This window comes from Glycine soja, chromosome 4, assembly GCF_004193775.1.
Source record: "Glycine soja cultivar W05 chromosome 4, ASM419377v2, whole genome shotgun sequence".
NCBI classification, from domain to species: domain Eukaryota; kingdom Viridiplantae; phylum Streptophyta; class Magnoliopsida; order Fabales; family Fabaceae; genus Glycine; species Glycine soja.
The window spans coordinates 47,754,345-47,769,923 of NC_041005.1; the positions used below are offsets into that span (position 1 = coordinate 47,754,345).

General features: G+C 30.7%; 1 protein-coding gene across 1 annotated transcript; it reads right to left on the reverse strand.

Moving 5' to 3' along the window:
- Nucleotides 1-3,540: 3,540 nt before the first annotated feature.
- Nucleotides 3,541-11,718, reverse strand: LOC114410065 (ultraviolet-B receptor UVR8-like). Its single transcript, XM_028373819.1, has 12 exons — nucleotides 11,483-11,718; nucleotides 10,918-11,104; nucleotides 9,879-10,025; nucleotides 9,020-9,101; nucleotides 7,079-7,234; nucleotides 6,620-6,793; nucleotides 6,209-6,280; nucleotides 5,863-5,934; nucleotides 5,603-5,721; nucleotides 4,680-4,765; nucleotides 4,480-4,532; nucleotides 3,541-4,060 (listed from the first exon to the last, which is right to left on the reverse strand). The coding sequence occupies exons 1-12, from the start codon at nucleotides 11,694-11,696 to the stop codon at nucleotides 3,974-3,976; spliced, it is 1,449 nt and encodes a 482-aa protein (XP_028229620.1). The 5' UTR covers nucleotides 11,697-11,718; the 3' UTR covers nucleotides 3,541-3,973.
- Nucleotides 11,719-15,579: the final 3,861 nt, after the last annotated feature.

Below are 15,579 nucleotides of genomic sequence, written 5' to 3' on the forward strand. Positions count from 1 at the left end.
CTTGATTCATTTTATAATGGCATATTGCTAGCAGGGTTTGCTGGTTTCAAAAAAGAAAGGAATAAAAGTCTGTCTTATTATGTTTTTCCTTTAGGTTTAATTTTTTTTTATAATTTAGAAAATTCATATTTTAATTTTCATACTTAAAAATTATCGTTTTTAAGTCTCATATACATTTTTTTAATCTCTTTTTGCCCATACAAGTTTAGACGTTAGGAACCCAAAGAGATTAAAAATAATGTGTGTAAAAAATAAAATGGATAATTTTTAATTACAATCACTTAAAAATAAAGTTTGTATAACTATAACTTAAAAAACTAAATAAGTAATTAAATTTCTTTTTTTGTTTTTTTTCCTTATAAGTTTTGTCCTTTTAATAGAAATAAAATGTACTAGTTTTTTATGTTTTATTTTTTTCTCTGATAAAAATGTATTGTTTATGTATCGAACTTAGTATTGTATTTTATTTTCTTCTAATTTGTTTGTCAAATTTTTTTTACATGTTTTAGTTAAGGGATTTATTTTTCTTGTAATGAATTATGTTTGTATGATAACTTCTCTTCTTTTTTTTTTTGTTAAAGGAAGTAACAAGTTTTTCATGCACAAATAAAGATTGAATTTAGTGGAAGAAGGTAGTAATCTATATAAAGTAGTAAATCATGATCGAACTTTTTATTAGAATAAACTCTTATGTTTAATGTTTAATATTATAATAAACTCTTATATCTACATTAATATTGATATCATTTATCGTAAAATATATATTATAAAATATATCCTAATTAGTATATTTTAAACCCAAAAACCCACCTTAAAAATTAAGCCTTTACCACTCCCACAACCATGTTCCCCTCCATGGATCACAAGAATACATTTTCTTCTCCGTTCCTTCTATTAAGCTTGTTGGGATTTCACTTGATTTAACCGAAATTGAATCGGAGTTAAATCATTTTTAATAAAATAATATATTTTAAAAATTTTAATGTAATATACTAAGTAACATTAAAGAAAAAAAAACATGATATGTATAACTTTATAATATTAAAATTAATTGGTAATAAATATATGTAATTTGCCAACAATTCACTAAAAATACATACAAGAATATTAAAAACTCCTAGTTCAAACAGTCAGTTTTCACCGGTTCTGCCAGCTCTTCCCCGATTCAAATCCAAGCCGGACCGGACATGCAACTGGTTCCCGGTTGAACCGACCGGTCCAATTTTGATAATCATGGCCTAAATTGGGATATTCTAGAATGAAGACTATTTGACATTTTTTTGTGCTTCTATTAGTTTGTTCTAGTAGTATATAGCTATGAAGCACCAAGACTAACACGGACACCGGACATGACACGGACATGGACACATGAACATTTGTAATGTTCAAAATATAGAATGTAATACGGGTATTGTGTCAATGTCGAACACGACTCGTGTCAGACACCGAACACGACAAAGAACTGGGGTATCCGTGCTTCATAGGTATATAATAGCGAGACCATGTTTACAAATTCCAGTAGGTACCATAGAGGTATGGTGGATTCTCCTATGTGTCCAGTGTGAATCAACTTTACATGTTATGAGGGACTGCGTTCCTACCAGGCAGATTTAGAAGAGTTTCATTCCTGAATTAAAATGGTCGTGGTTCTGCTCCCTAGATCCATGAGGCTGGGAGATTGAAATATTCTCTTTGGCGTAGAAGAAATGATTTTGCTTTCTCCAACAAATGGGGTCTCAATTCAAACCTGCTTTAAAATCAGCTATTTTCCATGGAATTCGTCTTGCTCTAGCTTGAGGCTTTCGTAGAATTCTTGTTGAGTCAGATTCCTTTGAGGCTATCTCTGTTATCTCCCAGGGAGGCATGGTTTCTGCAGAAGATAGAAAAATTGTGTCTGCAATCTATCTGCAGAAGAAATGGTTTGGAACCATGTGCTTAGAGAGCATAATGTTGATATATTCATTCATAAAAAAAAAAGTAGTATATAGTAATAGAAGTCATTTGAGTTTCAACATATTATGCTCATCCAACAACTAGATTTAGATGAGTGTGGTATGCATTTGATCAACAAAATATTTTAGGTTCTATTTAGTAAAGTATATTTTAATTTTAATATATTATATATTATTTAAAGGTAAAATATATAATACAATAAAAAATTTAAAAGGTGTGGGATTTTCGTGAGATTTGTCAATATTATAAGAGAAATTAATCATATGTTGTTTGGTCTGGTGTGTATATTTGATTTTGGTGCACAAACATTATTGACAGTACCCGACATTATGAAAAGCCTCATTATTGCCTACTTTTGTCTATGAGTTTCTATCTGGCATACTAAAAAAAAATCTTTGGTAAATCATCATTGTCAATAATTATACTTTAGATTCATTCAGTGATTAAGAAAAAAAAAGTCACGGGCTTAAATTTTTCCATTAATAAAAATTAATAATACTAATAATTAATATTTATTGATAAAAAAATTTACTTTTTTCACCTTAGGAAGGAAAACGCCGAGGGAGGTGGATTTATCACTCCAGTCCCTACATTTTTGTCAACTCTTTTTAATATCTCGGTTAGAGTTTAAAAAAAAATCTGCAATAAGTGTTAAAATTTTTATACCGATGATTAATGAAAAAAACCTAACTCTAAATTTAAGATAATTACAAAAAAATACTAATTTATGATTAAATAGTCACATAAAAATATTTACACAATCTGTATATTTGAATTAATTCTTAAATTATACGTAACACTCAATCATTTAAAAAACTAAATTAAATATATAATTGACTTAATGCTAAATATGTATTAATAATGTTTGCTATTCGCGTAACATGAACAGTAGCTATGGGCATAGGAGAGAGTTTTGAATAGAATGCTCAAGTACTTGGTATTTGATTTGATTTCACTGATTTTATTCTAAATTTATAAAAAGAAATTGACATATAAAAAATATTAATATAAATGAAATAAAAAAAAAATCAACAAAGCAAACAACCTTTGCTTTAAATCAATATTTAAATATTCTTTTCTATTTAAAGCTTGTAATAATAAGATCAAAAGACAATAAAGTTCGTAAATAAGTGAAAACAAATAGCATTTAAAATATTGAATTATTGTATATATGTAACTTAATTCGTATTTTTAATTTATTAAAATTCAATGAACAACAAGTATTATTTATTTAAAATTTTAGAAAAAGTAACTATAGAACAATAAAAAAAATCTGAAATGTTAAGATGCACAAATAAAAAAACTTACGAAATTCAATAAAATACAGAACGAATTAATATGTTAAAAGAATTCAGAAAAAGAAAATGAAAGCAAAGTGTAACTAAAACAACTTATATATTATGCATATACGTTCACTTGTCACTTTTGAGCCGAAAATCTCTGATGTCTCCCCACAAACTACACACCAGCTGCTTTCTATGTTACATCTTAGCTTTCTACTTTCTTCACTATGTAGTAGACCGTTCAGGTATTCATTACAATGAACAAGGACAAGTAAAAACGCAGATCATAAATTAACCTGAAATAAAAAATAAAAAAAACAGGATATGCTAAATTTATCGATGTTGATTGATAATACACGGAATAAGGAGATCATATGCAATGTTTCTCATACTATCCATTTGGCCACCGCAAACGCTAGGACATATTTTTTGATATACTTTTTATGACACTATTACTAACTAAAATTTGTTAGGACTCAAAAATGACATGGGTCTCGATTTTTATTTAACAAGTATCACTCGTAATTTCCTGAGTCTCAACAAATTTTAGCCAAGAGTGAAAAGTATGCTAAAAAAAGTGTATTAAAGAATACGTTGCTGTTATTTCTCATATGACTACAATTTACATTTACTACTATGTGGAAAGCCAAATTACTAGTAGAATCTGGGTGGCTCCAATGAACTGATGAGGCAGAGACATAGTATGCATCATTATCGTCTAACGGAAATTTGGCACATCAAACACGGAGCCGTTTGACATCACTTTCTGGGACACTAATTTCAAGCCTATCTCCACTGCTTGAACTAGCAGTTTGTCCTGAGACCTGCCAAATCATACATATTAGTGACATAATAAGCTTTTTTAATTTTCATAAGAAATGCATAGCTCTCATCTGAAAGCACTTCCTGCATGAACACAATGCTTATAATGTAGACACATTTGAAATATAAGAATAAATCTAGCACATATTCAACAGACTAGTATTTTAATGCATCTGACAATTTGATTAGATGTACCTATAGACACTAAGCGCATGACAGAGTTACTCCTCATACCAAGTCAAAAAGAACCATGTGTCCATGTCTACTCCTAAATCACTCATATTCCTCGCAGGCTGAAATTACCATTTTCTTTCTAGGCTTTCTTAAACCATGAGTAAATATCCATAGTAATTGTAAAATGTACAAGTCACCTTTCAATCCAGTATTAACGAATAATGTTATATTACGACGGGACACTTACAGTTTCGTCCGGCACAACTGCATATCTCTCAGATAAGGAGACGCCACTTTTCCCTGTTTAAGGGATAAACAAAAGAGCTAGCATGATGCCAAATTGTATAAAAATATAAAAAGATAAAAATCAAAATTACACTAGCAATAGATCAGTGTAATGAAATGCATAACAAAGAAACAATACTACTGATGAGCAGAACAAACCACCTGACAATAGATCAGTGTTTGAGGATTCTATGTGCGGCCCAGCAGATCCATCCACACTCAATGCCTCAATAATCTTTGGAGAATTCCTACAAATCCCAGAATCACACAATGAGCTAAAGATATGTAATGAAATGCATCCATTACCCAAAACTACATTTCTAGTTAATAAATTAGATTAGCGATATAACTTCTTAAATGGACATGGTCATAACTACCACAAAAAATAACTTTTCTTTCCAGGGTGAATAGAAGACACAGAAAGCTATATGCAAACTTCCATAATTGAAAGGAAATAATCTAATATAAAATAATAGGGCACCAAGATGGTGCAACAAATGAATAATACTAAGCTCTATTCTAATAGTTGACAATGATAACATGTACAGTTGCACTATACGAGTTAGTTTTTGCTTTCTGAACCTCAACTCAGAATTTAACCATCCACTTCACGGGTGTCATTGCACACCCAATACATCAATCATAATAACTTCCATGACCAAGATCATTAACCCAAATTCTAACATATCAATAACTGTAGCCATTACCATGATGATATCAGATTCTACTCCCAATTGACTTATAGAGTGACTTTAAAAATTTCAATAAAATAATCAATTTGTTTCAAATTAAAGGTCTTGTTTGAAGCAATTGGTTAGGACAATTAACAACCACAAGGAGGCGGCTGGTAATAAGATTGAGTGGTTTGCATGCCACAGGTTCAAACCTCTGCTGCCATAACCCCAAAAAAAGTTAACGCTACAAACAAAAAAATTGTTTCTCCCTTTAAAGATACTTTTTATGACCAAAGTAAGAATATTTCCTATGTGCCTTCAGCAAACATATGGAAGAGAAAGCAATTAGGTGAAAGATGAATGCATGCCTAAAAGTTCAGACAAATGTATTCAGGTTGTAGATGTAATTACCGGTCAATGGTATCCCCATGCCCAAGTTGCCCATTTGTGCCTCTTCCCCAAGAAAATACATTTTCCTTTTCAGTTACAGCAATTGTGTGCCTCCACCCACATGAGATCTGAACTACTCTCTGCCATGTCATACAAAAAGTGTGCAGAAATAACAATAGAATAGTTAGTGGATTGTTCAAAGATAGACATTGACTGTAAGATGAAAAGTTGAAACTTTCCAAATGAAAGAAAGAAAGGGAAGAAGAGTATTATTCAAATACCTGATCTTGGGGGAACTTCACTTGCACAGGAGAGCAGTGATCAACATTGTCACCGACTCCAACCTGTCCAAACTACAATTGAAGGCAAAATAGGTAAGAATTTTCCAAACACACGTCAATAGTAAAAGACTTGTGATTGTACAGAAAGAGAATAAAGTCTTAATACCAATTTTTTTTTTATATGAAGTAGAATATATTTAGTTCTCTGCACACATGAATGTGCATTCTTTTACCAATCACCTAACGTTATCCTCTGTTGTGTTCATAAATCAACAAGTATTTTATGTTATAATACAACATAACAACATGTCACATGAACATGGGAGAATAAAAAATTACTGCTAACCTTATTCCAACCCCATCCAAATAGTAGTCCAGTAGACGTGAGTGCCATACTATGCCTCCAACCACCTGATACCTGAAGGAAGTCCAAGCCAAGTTAACAGACAAACAAAACAACTATATATCTAACACCAAATATATTGTTGCACCCAGTGTGCAAGGTTTTAGGGTAGGACAAGATTTTGTTGAACCAATTTTTGCTTGTCTTTAACAACACACGACACATATGGTGGAACCCTAACATGAGAAGTATTTCCAGTCCTTCCCCTATCAGAAAAAATCCAATATTCAAAAAATGGGACAGGAGGAAGATACAACCCACTAAACAATCAGAGAAAAGCGAAATGCCAATGCATCCAAATAATACAAGAAATTGCTAGCTAGACACCAACTCAGCATAAAATTAAAGGACTACCTGAGAGATTAACTTATCACTCAAGGCTTGAAGCTTCTGAGGCACAAGAGAATCCTCAAAATTTCCATGTCCTAGCTGGCCATATTTGCTCCACCCGTATGTGTATAAGCCACCAGAAGATGAAACAGAAATTGTATGCCGCCAACCACAAGCAACCATGACCATCTTGTCACACTGCAACATTAAACAAGCAAGAATTAGGCAAGGGGAGGAGGGAGAGCAAAAATCAAAAGTTCTCCATCCATTACTATGCATGTACACCAATCACACATGAATTTTAACAACATTTTCTTGACAGATTGGCAGTCATCACAAAAGTTAACACCTGGAAATGCTGCTTCTTCCATTTATCATCAAGAAAACTTTTTTCAGAAATCAAACAATACCAAATCACGTATGTTCCTTATATAATCAGAGTCTAATCAGGAAAGGTAAGATGATACCAGTTTAAGGACATACATCAACAGAAGAAACTTTCTCAGGATTCCAGCGATCATTTCTATCTCCCAACCCCAAATTTCCATATCGGCCCCAACCCCATCCATACAGTTCTCCATTTTCAGTAATAGCTACACTGTGTTCTGCACCTGCAGCAACCATTTTGATAGGAACTCCCTACAATATAAAAAATTACATGTGCCCAATAGTTAATGGAATAATTCTTCGATACATTAAATTTTTTTATGTTTAATAAATAAATAATATAATGTTACTATTAATTTCATAGCCAGAGTATTGCTATTTTTGTTTGTTGCTGTTGTTCTTAGTTGTTTTTCTCTTCCATTTGTTTAAAGTAGGGGATGGTTGTGAAATGGAAAACTGTTACTGACGTTTTTCCAGAAGATCAGAAGATTGATTGGTTAAATTCTCTACAATTCAGTTTCAAGATTCACAGTCAAAAGAAAAAGAACAAAAACAAGCCTAGCGAAGTAGGAGATGCAAACATAAAAAATGCTACAACCCTATGAAGTTGAATATTGTTTTGAGTGTGATTTCTTTAAGGGGTCTAACAAATGTAGAAATAATTAGTGGACCCAGACAGTCAGGAAGGAAGGAAAGACAAGCAACTCAAGCAAGATTGATTGGAAGGTAATGAAGGCTGTGTACTGAATGAGCCTTGTGAGAGGACACCCAACATAAATAGAAGAGTTCTCAGGTGAAAAAGTCAAACCTAGGTGCTTGATCCTTGGCAAAAAGAAGAATGATGAATGCTAATGATTCAGGAATCTTGTGCAAAAGACTAACATTACTAGGTTTTCTAGTGAATGTGAATGTGAAAGTATTCATTAAAGAATGGGGGAAAGGGGAATTTATAAGGGCTCAAGAAAAGTAGATCTGCAGTGCAGTCAAGAAATGTGGACAACAATAATAAAGTAATATGAATATACAAAGCTTTTACAAGGTAAATACACGTGTCGCATGGAAGGAGTTCAGATGAGAGAAAAAAAGAAATGGATGGGCTCTGGAAAAAAGAAAATTTGAGCATAATGCCAACAATGAAGGCACAAGAGGCAATACAAAAATTAAGGATTTGCATTAAATGATATATGGTGGGAAATTGGTTAGCAAAGAGAATGGGGATCATAATAGGAAGGATATGTGGCAAATGATGAATTGAGGGTATGATTCTGGCACGGTGAGAAAGAGAGGGGAAATGTTATACAGAGGCAGTGATGGAGAGAAAGGTAAGGAAGAATTGGGAGGAAGCTTTGGGCAAATTCTGCCAATGCTGGAGCATTGGAATACATTGTTTGATAAATATTACTATTTTCTTCAGTTTTTATTAACCTACCTATTAAAGAAAACTACAGAATCCAATATATGTTAATAATAAACATGACAAGAACCAGCATTCACCAATAAAGTTCTTAAAAGGGGGCAGGATAAGAATATATAGATAGAGGGTGTAGTGTTACAGATCAACAAGAAAGAGAATCAGGAGATAGAGAGGAAAAGAAATAATAGTGTTGAAAACATTGTTGAATGACAGAAAGAAAAAGGAGAGAATTTTCCTTCCAAGTGTTTCCCCCTTCAACAAAGGGTTTCCCAAATATTAACAACTTTCAATCCCCTCTCTTCTTCCCTTCCCCCCATTTAAGCTACACCCCTGCTCCTATCACTCTCAATCATCTGACCGCCTAAAAGTTTTAATTGTCTTATTCCATTTAACTAATCTAACTGCTTTGTCATGCTTCTGTTGGCTTTCTTATTCTTCTGTCCTGAGTCCCATTAGATGTAGAGACAATGCATCCTTTTCTTTAAATTGATTCATGAAGAGGGTAGATGAGTAGTTAAATATATGGTAAAAGTAACTTAACATTGTGTATTGACTCTTGATAACTGGTTCATAGAGTTTTATTTATCACAGATAACCTTGATGAATGTCTTTGAAACGGGTACCTTAAACGCTTGAATCTTTTGTGGCACAAGAGAATCCTCTGTGTTGCCAAGTCCAAGTTGACCATTTTGATTCCTCCCCCAACTTCAATTAGAGAAGAAAAAAAAACACAAAGGTCAGAGGAAGTGATAATAAAATAACCAATTTTATGATGAACCCGATAAGTGGTGGCTAACACATCAAGGGTTTAGTTTGCAAACAACAAACAGAAAACTTCTCTTCGGCCTCACAGAATAAAACAAGGATTTCTATATGTATTTATACCTTTTAAAAAGGAATGTCAACTAAACAGTGAGTTTAGCAGGTAGAAAACAAGTGATAGTTCAAGCTACAGCACTAACACCAGACACATGTACCATGTTCAAGGTAGCAGATCTAAGGTCTGTTTGGAAGAGCTTATGAAAATAATTCATGATATGTCCATAAGTTGTTTTTAGCTTATTTCAATAAGCTCTCCAAGATAAATTATAAAAACAGTTTAACCCTATTCTCTTCAATTATTAAAACAACTTAAATATAAATAAATCATTAATTAAGTTGTTTCACCAAACAAGCCTCTAATCCATAAAGGTAGTGTTTGCATAGGAATTGTATAATAAGAGACTGTTCCCTAAATCAAATGGGCTATAACTGAAACCAACTTCTTTCTATTCCAGTGTCAAATATTCTATTCAACTCTTCTTTCAGTAAACTGAGAAGATAAAGGAATGAAATTAAAAATATCAGACCTAAGAATCAGCCTGCTTTACAAAACTGCACTACATATTCACAACCTTTATTGATGCAGGAATAGTAATTAGTATATGGATAAAAAAAATATCAGAACAAAGAATGATAAAAATTTGGTCGAGAAGTACAAACCTCTGAACCTCGCCTTCCATGGTAACTGCCAAACAGTGGCTATCCCCACAGGCAATTTGCTTTATCCTTAGACCTTGCAATGCTATAATAGGCTGAGGAATGAGCAAATCACTAGAATTGCCATGACCCAACCTTCCAAAATCACCCCTGGAAAAATCAGAATGTGATGCGCTTGAGAATCAAAGAATGCCAAAGGTAACCACTACTAACCATATACCGAAACACTATTATGTATGAGAACATTTTTTTTTCCACAAGTTGAAGGGTGATTAAAATAACAAGATGAAATATCATTCAAGGTCCAGTCTCTCGTTGTCACTTGTCACCCAAACCTGAGTTGAACTCCTCTCTCATATGGAAAATCATTGAGTAAAAAGAGACTGCTTAAACTTGACAAAATTGTCTTCTAATAATAAGCTTACCAAAAACATAAAATAAAAAAGGTGGCAGCCCCTTGTGCTGAGAGAAAACTAGTCACAAGTGCAGAGATACAATTAAGAAGGACACTGGACATTTACTATAATTTTAAAATAAAATCCATCTCTTTCAAAAGAATAACTTTATGGGAGACAGCTACAACTCACAACTAGGTGTAATATTTTAAGAGAAAAAAGATTATGCACTGACAGTGTAAAAAGTTTTACACAGTCATCCAATCACAACTCATTATGTATGTTAAGTTTGTTGACTTTTAAAATAATTATCTTAAAATAATTCAAATGGTGATTTGTGATTAGATGACAGATTTTACAATGTCAGTGTGTGTGTGTGTGTATATATATATATATATGTTGAAAGAATGAAGTGAGTCAACTGACATTCTTATTCTTATGGTAATTAATAATCATTAAAGATAAAAGGCCTGAGTATCACAAAAAGTAGTACTACTATTTGAAGCTGAAACTAATACTATAAGGATCCATAAACTAGCTTGATCCCATTATAAAACAGGACAGAGAAGCAACAGAGGGTGAATTTCTTTCTGAGTAAAAAGTGATTATTAAAGAGAACCAAGTGAAAAGGATGAAGAATTGCATACCATCCCCAACTATAGAGTTCATTGCGTGATTCGGAATACGCAAGGGTATGATCAGCTCCACAGGCAATAGAATCAATGTGTTGGGCATCCAATGCACTGAGCTGCGTGGGTAAGGGCCTATCATCGGTGTCACCATGGCCTAACTGTCCGTCCTCTCCGCGACCCCACGAACACACAACATTCCCAGCTGCAGAGGATCAAAACCAATTCACACACACAAAGTCAAAAAAACCAAACTGAACAAGGAATTTCATTTCACTCGAGATTTTATCCAATCATAGATTGCAATCGTAAGATTGTTATAACAAAATATGGAAATTAATTAAGACAAACGTTAACTAATGCATGATATTGGTTAAAGGAACTTAAAAAAGCAGAAATATTTTTATGGGAAGGCAAAAAAAATTGTTGTCCATGATTTTTTTACGCTATATTATAATTTACTAAAATAAATACTTGATCCTTTTAAGTTGGTTAAGACACCTGTTAGGAAGATCCATTAATTAAAGTCTTTATGCTAATTATTAATTGTTATTAAAAGTTGAAGGAGAGGGAGAGGGCTTACAGAGAAGGGCAACGGTGTGGCTGGCACCTGCGGAGATGAGGAGAACGCGAGAAGGTGGGGAAGTAGCGGCGGTGGCTTCCAATTCCATCATATTGGGAGTGAATGAATGAGTCAAGAGGAGCAAGGAGTTTATATCATTGATGATGAAAGAATTTGATTTCTCTGTTGTTTTTTCGCATCTTATCCTGTATTGTCCATCAAAATAACATTTCATAATAATTATAATAATATTTAATTTTAAAAATCATTAAAGAGACAACACAAGAAAGGAGCAGTGAATCCATGATGGAAATGGAACAGAATAATTAAGAAGAAAGCAAAAAAAAACGGCATTGAATGTGAATGTGGGGTGGGACCCGTGTGAGACTGTGCCTGCCAGCACCGCCAACCATCTTCGCTTATCAGTCTTGTCTTTGTGTGTGGTCACCACTCCTACTCTTTCCTAAGTCCTATCCCCTTCCTGCCTTTTCTTTTCTATATTTCTCACCAACTAAAACCTTACACATTTTCTAATACTCCTTATAATTTATTAGACAATTACCATTTTTTTTTAGGTTTTTCTGTTAATTTCTCTCAACCATTGTAATTTTTGGGCAAAAGAAAAAAATTTACCTCATGATAATTATCATTTTAATTTTTTAATATAATATTAAATTTTACACTTATATTTCTTCTAATAGAATTTATAAATAAATTAATGATGATATGATGTTAATTTTATAAAATTATTATTCTCTCTTGTTTATTTATTGTTTTTTTTTTCTTGATCTGTGTAAAATAATTCAGAATGATAATTATTTTTGAATTAAAAAAGTAATTAACAAGATTTTTCTTTTTTAACTTTTATAGTTTTAATAAATTTTTGTCCATGATAAAATGTGTGCATAGAAAGTGTGTTAAAAGTGTTTTTTAATTCAAAAATTATTAGTACATATGGAAGCCAATTACATTCAATTCACGACTTGTCTAACTCAATCCAATCTTATTAAATTATTGTAGTTGTTGTTTTATCATTATTGCATCCAATTGAAATTGGATTAAATAGGGGATCGTGAGTTTCAAATCTAATCAAATTCAACACAAGCTGACTACATAATAAATATATAACAAAATATAGTAATTATATATTTTTTATGTTAATATGCAAGAGAATTGAGAATGTAAGTAATAAAAAAGTATAAAAAAAACCTAAATTATCACTTTTGTACACTCGCAAGTTACAACAGTTTATTTGTTTTGGAGAGTGAGTTAATCTAATAATTATGAGTTGTGAAACAATTTTAATAATCTTATTGAATACTAATAATAAGTCGTAAAATAATGAAGCAATCAACATTAATTACTGACTTCTAAAAATTAAGAAGTAACGATTTTAATAATCTTATTCAAGGCATTAATGGTATATTTGGATTAAAAAAGAAAGAAAATTAAAAAAGCAAAAAACACGGATAATAATATATTTTTTATTGTTTGGTTCGAAACAAAGAAAAAAGAAAAGGAAAAAAAAAGTTGAATGGTAAAGATAAAAAAAATTTAAAAACAATTTCTCTCATTTTCTTCTCCATTCAAATTTTAAATTTTAAGATTCCATTCTTTAGCAGTGAAAGAAATCTGAAAAAAAAAATATACAGTAAAATAAGATATAACTCACACTTTTACCATCAACTTTAATTGAAAACTTTTATTTTATTTCGCTTTCATTTTATTTCGCCGGTTTATTATTAATCGTGAAGACACCACTAACATTAGACCTTCCCACCTTCAAATCTTCAATATACTATTTGCAGAATATATTATTACATACTTTTGTAACGCTTACTAGATCTATTAAAGCAATAATTAATTACAACAGTTATAGAACTCAAATATAATGAAAATTGGACTTTTTCTCTAACTCAAATCTCACTCCCTATAAAAATAAATATTTCTAATAACTCAAAAAGAAGGAAGCTATAAATTATCTTTTTAGTTTTTAATTCCTTAATTTTTTTCCATTTTTATTTTTAATTCTTTAATCTTTTTTCCATCCCTACTTTTAATCCTTTTGAAGGACTAAAAATAAAGATGAAAAATTAAGTGACTAAAAATATAAAAAAAAGTGAAATTTAAAAATAAATAAATAAAAATTTAAAAACTAAAAATAGAATTTCTAAAAAATTTAAGAACTAAAAGGATAATAAACTGGTTTCATTACTATTTTTAAACTGTACTTGTTATTAACATTCATGGGAGTTTTAATTAGTATCTCCATATCAATTTCATTACATGAAAGTCCCATTGTGGTTTCATCTTTTAGTTATGTGACTAAATTCTAAGATTAAGTCTTTTGCGAATGTTTCTATTTTCTTTGGAGTTTAATAATTACTTCTAACTTCAAAGAACAAAGTAAGTTTGGGTGTGCATGTAACCCAATTCGAATTGAACCATTGTTGAATTATATTTGAGTGGCCATGCATATGATCCTCATAATCTTTGACAAAGCAAAATATCGTTCCTGACTTCATGTTAATTGCCACTAGTCAGAAAGATTTAAGATTCATGTTAATTGTAACTAATCAGAAAGACTTAAGATAATGTTTGGAGGAAGAAATTTAAAATTATGAAAAATTTTAAATTCTAAGAATTTTAAATATTTTAATTGAAATTCTTTTATTTTTAAAATTTTGTGTTTGGATAAAAAATTTAAAATTATGAAGATGAAAAAAATGAATGAAAAAAAAAATATGATTGGTGTGCTAGTTATACATGTTTCTCTGTGCTCACACCGTTAAGAGCTCACACGGTGTTCCTTCAAAAAGACGGTAATAAGAGAATTTTAATTTCTCACCTTTTAGAAGGAAATTGAAATTCCAGAATTTTAGTTGTTTAAAATTCTGTTTTAAAATTCCAAAATTTTAAATTCTTCATAAAAAACATCCAAACAATAAATTCTAAATTACAAAAATTCAAATTCTCTGATAAATTATTTTCCTCAGTTAAAATTTTCTATCCAAACACACCCTAAGAGAGTTTTTTTTTTTTCTTCTTCTTCTTTTTTCAGGAGAGAAAGACTCAAGAGATGGTTCTTGGATTTAGTTTTTTTTTTTCAATTGATCACCATAACAAGTTATTTTTTATATTAAAATGATTTTTTATTTAAGAAATTATTTTAAACATGTTTTTTATTTAAAAAAAATTCTGAAAAACCAGTTTTATTTAGTATTTTAAAAAAACTAAAATTCAAGTAAAAAAAACTAAAATTGTATCTAACTTTGAAAATAACAACTATTTTTCATAATTACAATCAAACAAAATTAATTTTTGGTTTTCATAAAGTCTCTGAAAATATATGATTTTTATATATTTTTAAATCTTTGTTTTAAAAAACTCGCAAGTGGTTTCAATATTAAGTTAAGATAATGTCATTTTAAAGTAAGCATTTTTTATATGTTTAAATAGAAATAGTTTAGTCATAGTTTAATTTAAGATTTATTAATATCTTAACTTATTGAAATTTTAAAATAAATATAGAAATTTGTATGTTTTAAAAATAAATTAATTTTAAAACAAGTTTTTCATTGACTGAATCAACTATGAAACTATTAAACTATCCTAAAAAAAGAAAGCATCAGTGGAAATTCAAACCAACACGTCTATTGGAGTCATTTTATCATTTTGGAGAGGGTGGTAAAACCTCGAGAAATAATTGGAATCCTTAAAAGGAAAAGAAAAATAGACAAGTAGATACGCGTTCATACTTCTATTTGCATCAATTAAAAGCTCTTTTACATAGCTTTTGTGTTTTTTCAGAATTTGAACGTCAAAATTTTGGGCATACGTACTGGAATTTGAACATGAAAAATTAGGGCATATGTTAAAAACGTCATCCCAAACACATTGAAGAATATTGACAGTATATACAAATTAAAACCTTGTTATTTCAAAAAGAATAAAGATACATGAAGATCTCATCCTATTTGGTACCTTGAAAAAAGAGGGGAGAAAAGAAAAGAAAAAGTGTAAATATAATGTGATATAATGTGGTAAAATAAGAAGTGTCCATATATTTATCATTCTTTCATGTTTCATATATTGTAGAAAGAAAAAGAAAAAAGTGT

What these genes read in the sequence shown, in the direction of transcription:
- LOC114410065 (XM_028373819.1), bottom strand. Translation starts at nt 11,696, where the DNA reads ATGAAATGTTATTTTGATGGACAATACAGGATAAGATGCGAAAAAACA. An exon ending in GAACTCTATAGTTGGGGATG is followed by an intron (nt 10,026 to 10,917) that starts GTATGCAATTCT and finishes TGATTTTTCCAG; the next exon opens with GGGTGATTTTGGAAGGTTGG. An exon ending in TTGGATGGGGTTGGAATAAG is followed by an intron (nt 5,935 to 6,208) that starts GTTAGCAGTAAT and finishes CTTCAATTGTAG; the next exon opens with TTTGGACAGGTTGGAGTCGG.